The sequence below is a fragment of the Salmo salar genome, chromosome 12, assembly GCF_965601325.2.
Source record: "Salmo salar chromosome 12, fSalSal1, whole genome shotgun sequence".
NCBI classification, from domain to species: domain Eukaryota; kingdom Metazoa; phylum Chordata; class Actinopteri; order Salmoniformes; family Salmonidae; genus Salmo; species Salmo salar.
In genome coordinates, this window is record NC_138302.1 from 38,435,434 (window position 1) to 38,447,231 (window position 11,798).

Sequence of the window (11,798 nt, forward strand, 5' to 3'; positions counted from 1 at the left end):
GCTATTTTTTACTTAAATGTTATGCAAATATAAACAACTCTACGTTTGCAACGATGGCCCCATAGTAGGCGAATGAGAAGTAGAGGAATATAGCCAAACTGTACAAAATAAAATGCGAAATAAAATAACCAGTCGTTTGGGTAGCCTCTTTTTATTCTGAATATTGTCCTTGGTTTGCCAGCAGATGGAGACAAAAGACCACTAACCTATTTCGAGAGATCCCACAATTAATGAATTGTTTATTTGGTTTTCGAATGTAAGTTATTTACTGTTTACTAGGCCTATGTAACCTACTTATGTCTGTGTGAGTGATGAGCGGTGAATTTGAGAGTTTGGAGATGGTTTTGACCATTTGGGTATCCAAAATGGGTATAAGGGCCTAATTAACTGAACATGTCAGTAGGCTATGTCTCTCAATCCACATTGGTAGACCTCATTCCATTATCATCTGCCCAGTCTATAAACTAAACTATGGTTGCAATTTTTGGTATTAAACACAAAGCCCTTTAGATGGTCAATGAAGATAGACCCCAGCAGTTTAACATGAAGGAGGCAAGCTGGATATGAATAAAGATAAGTATATGGCTAAAGAAATGTCTATTTTTGTTCAACTAATTATGCAGGCCACTGTAGTGTACCACATATGAGCTGCATTTCTGTACAAAACAGTCTTGCTTACATGTACTTTCCTGTAATGTAGGCTTACATCTATTCAATGGCAAAAACATAATATTTGAGGTGGGGGGGTAGGTGCACTATACCACCCTTGCCATAAGGGTGCAGACCTCTTAGCAGAGGTCATAGTACAATTACATAAAGAGAAACTGTTTACCCAAGATCAGGGGTCTTTTGCCACATAAGATCATTTATGTAATTTCGTCACTATGCTACAACTCTCTTCAATCTGAATAAGCCCTATAGAATGTGATAATCGATGGTGCCATATTGAACTCGGCGGGAAACCACTAGGACTATCTGCAACTATCCTCTCTCTCTGTCTCTCTTTGAGTAACTGATTACGTTACCAGCAAAAAATATTGGAATTAGATTACAGATACTTTTTTAAATTCAGGAACTACTTTTAAATTCAGAATGGATGTTTGTGGGAGAAAAAAAACCCACTAACACCTTTGTTGTCTCAATGACATTCAAGGCAGAATTGGAAAATGAGTTTGAGTTTGATAGATCCTTTTTGTCTTCTTCTAAAACTCTTTTGGTATTTGTTTCATTAGTACATTGTTCATATAGTCCCAAAATGTTTTGCATCATACCAGCTGTATTTCTCTATTTTGAACGTTATAGATCTTGAAAACTTGATTGCTGATATGCAAAACATTTTGGGACTATATCAACAATGGACTAATGAAACAAATACCGAGAGTTTTTGGGTGGAGTGTTCCTTTAAATGGAAAGTAATCCAAGAGTAACTGAAAATAATCAGATTACGTTACTTGAGTTTGGTGTAATCCAAAAGTTACGTCACTGATTGACATTCTGGACAGGTAACTAGTAACTAACACATTACATTTAGAAAGTAGCCTAACCTACCCAACCCTGTTCCCTCTGTGCGCGTGTGTGTGTGTGTTGTGTCCAAATGTGTGGCGTCCTTGGGATGCCAGTCCTTGCACTTCTGAATACGGGCAACCTCCTCGAATTCCCCACATAAACCCATGTTCATGCGTCAAAAGAAGGCGAGGAGGACGCACAACCAACCAGTGTGAAGTGCAAGCTATAGCTGTGTTCTTTTCCACTGCGCCAAAAAATCTCATTTCCAGTCAGTTATCAATTTTTGGGTTCCAGGTGAAGGCCTAACCTGTGCTTCATAGCCTAAACGCAGGGCTGTTAGTAGCCTACTCGGTATTCCTTCACACGATTGTGGGGGTGAGGGTACCCGGTTGGGGTACCCATGTGCAAAGATGTCAGACGAGAGACAGGTGATGCGCTCTCTGCATGCATCCCGTCTTCAACAGGGGGAGCACAGCCACGGAACGTGCGGTCGAACAGCATGAGGTGAGGGATTCTTCCGCTCATCATATCTAAGCAGAACAGGGACCATGAAAGCAGCAGAGCGGAGATTTGAGCAGCTGTATCGTCCTACGGATACTTCAGGCATCCTTTCACTCTAAAAGCGTTCTCTTCTTACTGACGTTGAATGACAAGGCGGAATGGCAGGTGGACGTCGAGGACTTGTGGCCCCACAAAACACTTTTCTCGAGAACATCGTCCGACGATCCAATGGTAGGAATGTGTTCGTTTTTATTTTGTAGGAAGAAACACTGTGGATGATAGCCTATTAGCCAATCATTGAAAAACATGCATTTAATTATAGCCAAAACTCTCAGGACAACTAACCGTCAATTGACACTAGTCATTGTAAACCGTTTATTTTTTATTTTAGATTAGCCTATTTGATTTATACATTTATACAGCCAGCATGCTATGAAAATAATGATTAAACAATTCAAACTAATTGCATTTAATGGATGTTGTCTTTACAACAAACAACTCGAATGAATAGCTGTGTCTACCATTGGTATTCCTTACCAGTCACCTTTACTGCACCTAAAAATAAACCAAAACATCCACTGTATTCCACATGATTTGTGCATTAAATAACTAAATTAGTAGATTAACATTTTCCTCTTGACATACTTATTCGATTCATGTTTTAAACCCAAATTACAAGTGTTTTTCAGATAGTCTAGAATTTGTTGGTTTGTTGAGGCACACAGACTTGTTGGGCAAAATGAATCCGTTGACTTATTCAGAGTGACATGCTTGCCACGGGAGCTTTTGTTTTGGTTAATTCATTTATCTGTTTTTAACACTGTTTTTTGCCTCTTACTTTAACCACTTTTCTTTTTAACTTTTCAGTTTGGACATTATCACATAGACAGACAGGTATAAACAATGTTTTAAAGTAGTGTCATGTCCCCTTTATGTTCTTCCCCAAATCATCCACCATAGACTTGTTTGTGTTCTGTAGACCCATTTTTCTTTTAATCACATATACCTCACTTATGGTGAATAGCTTCACCCTCAAATATTCTCTGCACTTGCTTCCCCAGTTTTCATTCCTGATACTATCCCATGTGGAATATACTCTAGTAGATCAACTCCCTCCAGTTTCCCTACTACTCCCCATGTTTTCAAGGCGTTGTGTCAGTCTTGTGAAACATTATGTTTGACATACCCAATGTCTGTGATGGTCTCGTGACGGTCTCATGTCGGTCTGTGTTGTCAATATGTATGAAGAATACATATTTTCTTAAGATAAGAGCGAGATTAAGTATACTGTAATGGGGGATTTAGGATCAGCGTTTATTGCCTTTTCGATCACAATGAATAAGATGACAGGGTGGACCTGATCCTAGATCAGCACTCCTGATATGAAACACTTGAAACATCCATCCCCTGAGCGTGCAAGACAAGAGAGGAAAACATCTTATGCTTTCTCTACCCCCACCCCATTATTGACACATAGGTTATGTATAATGGTACCATGACCACTTCACAAATGGGGTAGTCCCCGCTCATAGTTTGCTCAGAGTTTCTTGGAATGGGGCAGCTAAGGTTGAAGGGCAAAACACCCAGCTGCTTGAAATGTGCTGGCTCATCACCTAGAACTGGGCCATTTAATGACACTGTAATGAATGTAGTCTTACAAGTGATGCCTGGCGATTAAACACAGCACCTTCTGAGGTCACTGCTACTGCTGTATCACTGCCTACCGAGCCAATGATAGACAATGTTATAATGATTGGCACCACTGCCCCAGCCAATGATAATGTTAGTCAGGTTGCACTGAAACAGATAAGACCCCATTTACCAGGCTTAAAGTTGTGGTACAATGGATACCGGCACCTGAATCTGTCCAATACTACACAAGAGGGATATATGGTGTCGTATAAACACTGTCTAAGATTCAACTGGTTCGATGTAGTAGATTTCTGCAAATGAAAAAGTATGCAATAATCAGGTTAATATTGACCAATAATATTGGCAGATGATGTATAAGTCATATTGGCGGGGCTCTAGCCATAATAGAACTATCATTTGTAAGACAACAGTGAAAGTGTTGGATTTTGTGTACAGCATATTGATTTCACTGTCACGTTTTCCCTCTTCTCTCAACCTTGTTGCAGTAGCCTCGGATTCAGTTTCCACAACAAGTAAAACATCTTTGCCAATATGCTGTATATCATCATGGCAAAGCTTCAGATGCTTCCTTTCACCTGTTTCTATAGTGGAGTTCGACATGTATTTCATGTCCAATAAATTCTCCATTCGCATACTATGGTTGGCAGTACATATTTAAAAGTATGATAGTATATTAAGTATGCTTCAAATGAACTAAAATACCTCACATTTGCAATAGCTGTGTCCTCAGCCGTGTTTTGGGTTGCACTTTATTTTACAATGCGCTAATTAGTCTGCCTGATATGTATCTAGATAGATAAATAGATGTACTGTAGATGGTAAGTTATTACTCAGCAATATGCCGTAATGCTCAGCATTACAGTAATACTTGGTTTTACCTAACTCTAACTTGTTAGCTGACTACCAATTTTGATGAAACATTTATTTTTATATATTTATTTTTATAATATAGGGTACAAAACACAATCAACATCAATATTACAATAATGCAACATCTATGTAAATGTACTGGGATTTGCCAAAAGCTAATTTGCACCTGTTGTCCCAGGGCAGGTAAGTAAGGGCAGTTACACAGCCACAATACACATACTCACTAAAACAATACAAAATACAAATGCATTACATCCAATAATATATCATTCTAACAACAACAACATATTTGTAATAAAAAAACAATCATCAACTGTCACCTTACACACGAGGAACCACAGATAACTTTAAGTGTACAGGTTTGGATAGATTTGAGCCATGTTTTCAATTTAAATGTAAAAGTACAATAATGATTTCATGAAATAAAGACAAGTAGGCCTACATCCAGTTACCTTATAACTTCCAAGTAAAATAATGAGTTAAAGACAGTTAATAGTGCTGTAGTAGTTTCTATCAGTTCTTTCTGAACCAGGTTTCATGTTGTTTTCCCTCCCTGGGCAGATACCAACTTTGTTCTGGGCAATGCCCAGATTGTGGACTGGCCCATTGTGTACAGCAACGACGGCTTCTGCAAGCTCTCCGGTTACCACCGTGCTGAGGTCATGCAGAAAAGTAGCACCTGCAGGTACTTATGACTGCATTATGGCACCACTGATTTTGTGGGTCAGCATTTTGTTTCACTGACAGCAATACTATACAGTAGAGTATAAATACAGTATATCTACATTAACATATAAACATATCGGGCTGGTTTCCTGGACCCAGATTAAACCTACACCTGGATTTGAAGGGGCAATCTGCATTTGCTACATCCATTTTTAGATAGAAATTATAATATATACCCATTGATTCTTGAATATAACTTATAGATGCCTCATTAGCTGTTCAGCTGTCATACCCCATCAGAACCCAAAACAAAAGCTTGTTTTACTCCTTTGTTTGTAAAGATTGTTATTGTAAACAAACACTGTATAGCCTCAAAACATGGTTAAAACAATCCTTTTAATATCACAGATGGTCAATCCTTGTATCCATAGCGCTGTCCATGAATTTGAGAGCGGTAACATTTCTCCAGCCCCATCCCACAGCTTGTTAACCAAAAACAATGGCAGGGTGCCCGCTTTATTGTCTGAACTGCAGATTGCCCAATTTAAAGGCATACTCAATGGAAAATATATAATAAAAGGGATTTTTAGTCCAGGAATAGGCTTAATCTGGGTTCGGGAGACTGGCCCATAAACATATAAACATACAGTACATTCTATACATTAGTAATCATATTATTACTCCAACACAAATAAGACATAAGATGACAATGTTTGTTCCATGCAAATTCAGGTTATTTCAGTCTACAGCAGTCAAGTGTTTTGAAATGGGTGAAAACGATGTAGGCACTAAGGAATTCAAATGTGCCTCTGAAGTAGCACACATACTTTGTATTTATGTCAATTCAACATGACATTCGCTGTGACCAGTGCTTATGCAGATGCCTTCACCATGTTATTTGTGAGCCGCAATGTTTTTCGTGAGGCCTTTGTAGCTTGGATAATTCGTTTCAAGAATCTGAATGTATTATCCAGTTTTATTTGTTTTGTATGTAAATTAGCACCAACAATGCAATTTTCAGTTTCATGTATGGGGAGCTCACAGACAAGGAGACGGGTGAGAAAGTGCAACAGACCTTTGAGAATTACGAGATGAATTCGTTCGAAATTCTCATGTATAAGAAGAATCGTAAGTGTTTCTTTGCTCTCTGTTGATTGAACCATGTCAAATTTAATTGCTACATCGATTACTTATGAGATACATTAGAATATGAACAGATATCATAACATCATTTTGTGTTTCCTACAGGGATGCCGGTGTGGTTCTTTGTAAAGATCGCTCCTATCAGGAATGAGCAGGACAAGGTGGTGTTGTTTCTGTGCACCTTCAGTGACATCACGGCATTCAAACAGCCCATTGAGGATGACTCTGTGAAAGGTTGGCGTGACATTGAATTTCAGATAATCTAAGGAAGATTCTGTTTTAATGAGGACATGATCAAGCTGAGGATTGTAGACACAATTGGTTTTAGAGAGCTACAAATGTGTGTTGCTGACATTATTGAGAGAAAAACCACAGTGCAGCATTTCACATTACGACTTACATTTTTGTCTGATAATTTGAGCCAGTAATGTTGGACTTTCTCAGAATTCCGAATCAACCACTAGCTAGCCCTTGTCTTTAGGCAGTTCATGTAGATCTGAAAGAAATGGATAGGTATACGCATATGGTAATAGTTCCATTTGCCATCTAATAACCTATGAAGAATTTCCGCAATACTGAATACACCTATCAAATCTTTTCAGATTTACAGATATGCCTAGGGAGTAGTAGCCTGAAAATCCACGCTGAATTTAGCTCTGTGTCACATTTGTTGAAATGCAGCATGATTCAGTCTTGATTTCAAGGCTAAAGGGAGTGGATATGGGTTGATTTGGTATTCCACATTTCTTTGACTCTGTCATTCAGGATGGGGTAAATTCGCTCGGCTCACACGGGCTCTGACGAGCAGCCGGGGAGTGTTGCAGCAGCTGGCGCCCACCGTCCACAAGGGCGAGAACGTCCACAAGCACTCTCGTCTGGCTGAGGTAGTGTGTGCCTCTGTCCCTGTTGATAAGCACTCATCCGCCTAAGTGTTTCTGGAAGGAGCAACCGTCTCGTATTTCCAAGCCCGCTTCTGTTTAGCTTCAGATGAAATGCCTAAACCTGTCCCCAAACTCACTCGCTACTTCTGAGATAAATGAAGTGTGTCTTTCTGTTACCAAAGCAGTAGACCGCAAGCCCTTGGCCACCTGGGCAACTGTAACTCTGCAGACAGACACAACTCTAATATGAAGGATCACTCTATATATAGTCCTGACCATAAACCCTTATGGCAGAAGTCCCCAATTACATTCAGCTGTGGGCTTGAGCACATGGTCGGGGGGCAGGAACATAATTATAAATAATTTGTACACTGCAAATTGACCGCAAGAAGCGGAAACAGATATAGTATTTGACAAAGAATTTGTCCCGTGGGCCGCCCATTGGGGAACCCTGTCCTATGACTTTTTCTGTGGAGTTGTGTAACCTAAATGTACATTTACATTACTCATTTAGCAGACTCTCTCATCCAGAGTGACTTATAATCAGTGCATAAAAGGTCAGAGATGTCGACAAGAGCAGGATTCAATTAAATCTGCCTCAGCAATGTTTAACTTGTTTAGGGACTTGATTATTACTGTACACTTTTTTTACTCTGATTAACGGAGCCGTCTATGCTACTGTCTACAGTGTATATACCATACTGCAATGCTGGTTTGATTGAATAGTCCTTAGTCCTCTGAAAATCGCAAGGCTAGAATAAAGTCTCTAGTCCTCTGATATCCCAAGGGGACTGACTGTTTGGGTAGATATCTCCTCTGTCATCTTCTGGGACTAGTCCAAGATGTCTTACCACCACCATCTTCTAGCAACATCCTGTTCTTGAAAAATGGTGGAAAAGCTAATTGTGTTTAGATGGTCAGATAAGGTGCTCTGTTTACTAATGGGGAGATGTGATTGCTAGCTTAGGTAAAACAAAATGGCTACCGTTTGTTTATTTGTTGATCCTGGAAAGTTCCATCAATTTATACCAAAAAATATGAGGGAGAGAGGAATTCCACTCTTATTTTGTGTGTTATATTGATTGGGATAGAGAGTTATGTCACACTATCCAAGAGATACCGAGAGATGAAATCAAGGCAACACTGAACTGTCTTTGTGTGGTCCAAAAGACTACAGAATGTGGTCATTATATTGCCATGACTTAGTATTTTCTATTATGAGTGGTATGTCAAAGTTATCGCTCTCATACAATAAGAGACACTGTCTTAACAAACTAAAATGTTGTCATATTTTTGTGTACACTAGGTAAAAACGCACACCTGGAATGGCGAATAGCAGGAGAATCAAATTACACACTGGTCCAATTCAGTGTTAGCCTTGTGGAATCAGTCTGATCGCGGTCACTATTCTACGCAGCGATCAGGCTGGTTCCACCAGGCTAATTAAAGGTAGCTAGCTGCCAAAACACTGACTCATTCATGACTCGTTACCAACCGTTTCTTAACCAAACTTAGGTCCTCCAGCTGGGCTCAGACATCCTCCCGCAGTACAAACAGGAGACGCCTAAAACTCCCCCCCACATCATTCTCCACTACTGCGCCTTCAAGACAACCTGGGACTGGGTAATCCTCATCCTGACCTTCTACACAGCCATCATGGTGCCCTACAACGTCTCATTCAAGGTCTAAACTCTATTCAACTACTAACTAACCCTAACCTTAACGCTAACCTTAACCCTTACCCTAACCTTAACCCTTACTCTAAACTCCAAACCGAACCTTAGCAAACTGTTTATTTTTTATTTTTATTCTTTTGTGTGTACTTTTATTGACTATGTACCAGCTGTAAATTGCCACTCAGGGATTCTCTACTCTACTACTTAAGTAATAAAGATTCTCTACTCTACTGCTTAAATAATAAAGATTCTCTACTCTACTACTTAAGTAATAAAGATTCTCTACTCTAATCCTCCAGACCAAGCAGAACAACGTCACCTGGCTGGTGGTGGACAGCATCGTGGATGTCATCTTTCTGGTAGACATCGTGCTCAACTTCCATACCACATTTGTGGGGCCAGCCGGAGAGGTCATCTCGGACCCCAAACTGATCCGGATGAACTATGTCAAGACGTGGTTCGTCATCGACCTGCTCTCCTGCCTGCCATACGACGTCATCAATGCCTTTGAGAACGTTGACGAGGTCAGTGGTTTGTTTGTTAACTGGGGTCTGTGTGTTTGTGGATGGATGGATATGGATGAAGACACACAGACAGACACACAGACAGACACACACATTGTTTTATGGATCTGGAAAGCTCACCACATCGTTGTAGCGTAATACATATGTATATACTGTATTCTATTCTACTGTAACTTAGTCTATGCCGCTCTGACATTGCTTGTCATATATTTATATGTTCTTAATTCATCATTCCTTTACTTAGATTTGGGTATATGTTGTGAAATTGTTAGATATTACTTGTTAGATATTACTGCACTGTCGGAGCTGGAAACACAAGCATTTCGCTACACCCGCAATAACATCTGCTAAACACGTGTATGTGACCCATAAGATTTGATTTGATTTGACACAGACTGTGGAATTGACTATGATCGCTATTCACAACTAGTTTGGGTTTTGGTTCAACAACACAACCCCAGTCATTTAACCTCGGTTTACTGAAGCGAACCGCCTCTCCTCAGATAGGTTAACTCAAGCGTTAATCTTAATTTACAGCAGAATTCAAGTGTCGCTTCAGCGCTGGGAATCTTCATCTGCACTGATGAAAGCTCACATAGGGAGAGTCACTATGAGTCAGTTTGAATTATTTGTGACTTGAAATGTCTCTAGGGATTTCACGTCCATCCATAGGGACTGCTGGCGTTTTCGGCCAAGCTTTCGAGCAATAATGGAACTAAATGCTCTGTCATACTACCGGATTCTTTAGAAATGGCGTCTTGACTATAGGGCCTGGATTCAAATAATCACAGATCACAGATTCTTGACAGTTATTTTTGCAGAGGCTTTTTTTTTTACCCATTGTCAGTTGAAATCCCAGACTGGTATTGGGTACTGTAAAAACTTACTATTACTTTTAATCCTGTTGTTAATCTCTGTAAGCAGGAAGTCGCCCCACTGTGTATGATGTCATATTGCTGAGTATACCTTTAACCTCTGTGTTCACCATTAATCACTCTACAATACAGTCCTACCCACAGCCAGCTGAGTCGTATCAAATTGAAACAGAAAATAGATATGACTGAATAACACTAGAAATGTGCATGCTTTGATTCAAAACAATGACGTGGATGACTCCGCTTTCTGAATGTTATTCTAATACAACTTCTCAGCAGTAGAAATGTTATCCCCGCAGTTGCCTAATGGTTGCCTTAGAGTTGCCAGATAGTCAAAGATTTAAACACCATCAGACAACAGGGTTGCTGGGGAATACTGTGAATAGAGGCTAAAAAGTCAGAGAAGATCCCTCTAACATATTAAAAAGAACACAGGCTGGTAAAACAGCACATTTTTCTGATGCCTCTTCGAGAGATTCTGTAGTAAAACTCACTGGAAGCAGACTTGGCACAGAGGCCTTTGTAGGATGGTCCTGATCGTCTTGATTCACGCGCTAGTCTTGATAACCTTAAAGTAATCAATAGATGCCTACGCCCAAGTACAGTATTATCAGCATAAAAATAACTCTGTACTACAGAAGGCACAGATAAAGGTCAATATTACATTTAAATAATGAACAAACAAGTGCTTCAAAGGTCAAACAACAAACATAGTTAGCCAATTATAGCTTAATTAACAAGTCAAAACACTGCTTTTGGCCTTAAACTTTGGGCATTGTAACTTAGAACCAAAACAAAAGTGCAGAAACCCCCATCTTTCTTCTCCACATCTCCAGTGTTATGTACTGTTGTGTTGTCTGCCTGTTGTTGTGCGAAGGGTGGTGTGCCGAAAGATTATAGCACCCACACAGTGAGCTCCCACAAAGCCTGTGGGCGCTGCATGTGCCTTTGCTGCACTTGTCAACGCCAGTTATCCTTCCTTTTCATTCGGTGCTGTGCCTCATATACAAGCACTGTGCAGCTAGCAACCATTCTGCTCCTCTGAAGAGAAGGCTTTCAGCACAGTGACCTTGTTTTGTATTCAATGACAATTGTAGGGAGACATTCAAGTTGCCACAGGGACACATTTGAGCTTTTAGCAGAGCTTCCTCTCTCCCTTTCTTTGAGGAGATGTGTTTATTGTAGTTGAACGTAATTGCATTATGAATGTGTCCCTGGTGAGCTGAAAATTGCTTGATGCAGTAGGTTCGCACACGTCATGGAGGCAAACGTGAGCAGAGGCTAGTGAGCTTACATAAACCGCACTGCATTATGTTTGCCTTAAGTACTAAATGTAGATTCACCCTTTCGGGAAGCGCCAGGCCCATGCATTTTGCATCTCAGCCTCGCTGTACAGTATGCCACACTAAGTCTTAAATGTTTTAGGGAATCTAGATTCGATGAGCAGTTGATTTCACATCACATCACATTTTGACGTTTGAAGACACCAAGAGCTTGATTCAA

The 11,798-nt window shown here is 40.0% G+C and overlaps 1 protein-coding gene across 1 annotated transcript in view; it reads left to right on the plus strand.

Moving 5' to 3' along the window:
- The first annotated feature begins 1,392 nt into the window (after positions 1-1,392).
- LOC106564801 (voltage-gated delayed rectifier potassium channel KCNH1) overlaps positions 1,393-11,798 on the plus strand; it is a 77,758-nt gene continuing 67,352 nt past the window's right edge. The window contains exons 1-7 of the mRNA XM_014131207.3: positions 1,393-2,238; positions 5,092-5,215; positions 6,218-6,324; positions 6,445-6,573; positions 7,105-7,223; positions 8,736-8,903; positions 9,196-9,420. Of these exons, the coding sequence (XP_013986682.2) occupies positions 2,166-2,238; positions 5,092-5,215; positions 6,218-6,324; positions 6,445-6,573; positions 7,105-7,223; positions 8,736-8,903; positions 9,196-9,420 (945 nt within the window). The 5' untranslated portion in view covers positions 1,393-2,165. The remainder of the gene's footprint in view (positions 2,239-5,091; positions 5,216-6,217; positions 6,325-6,444; positions 6,574-7,104; positions 7,224-8,735; positions 8,904-9,195; positions 9,421-11,798) is intronic.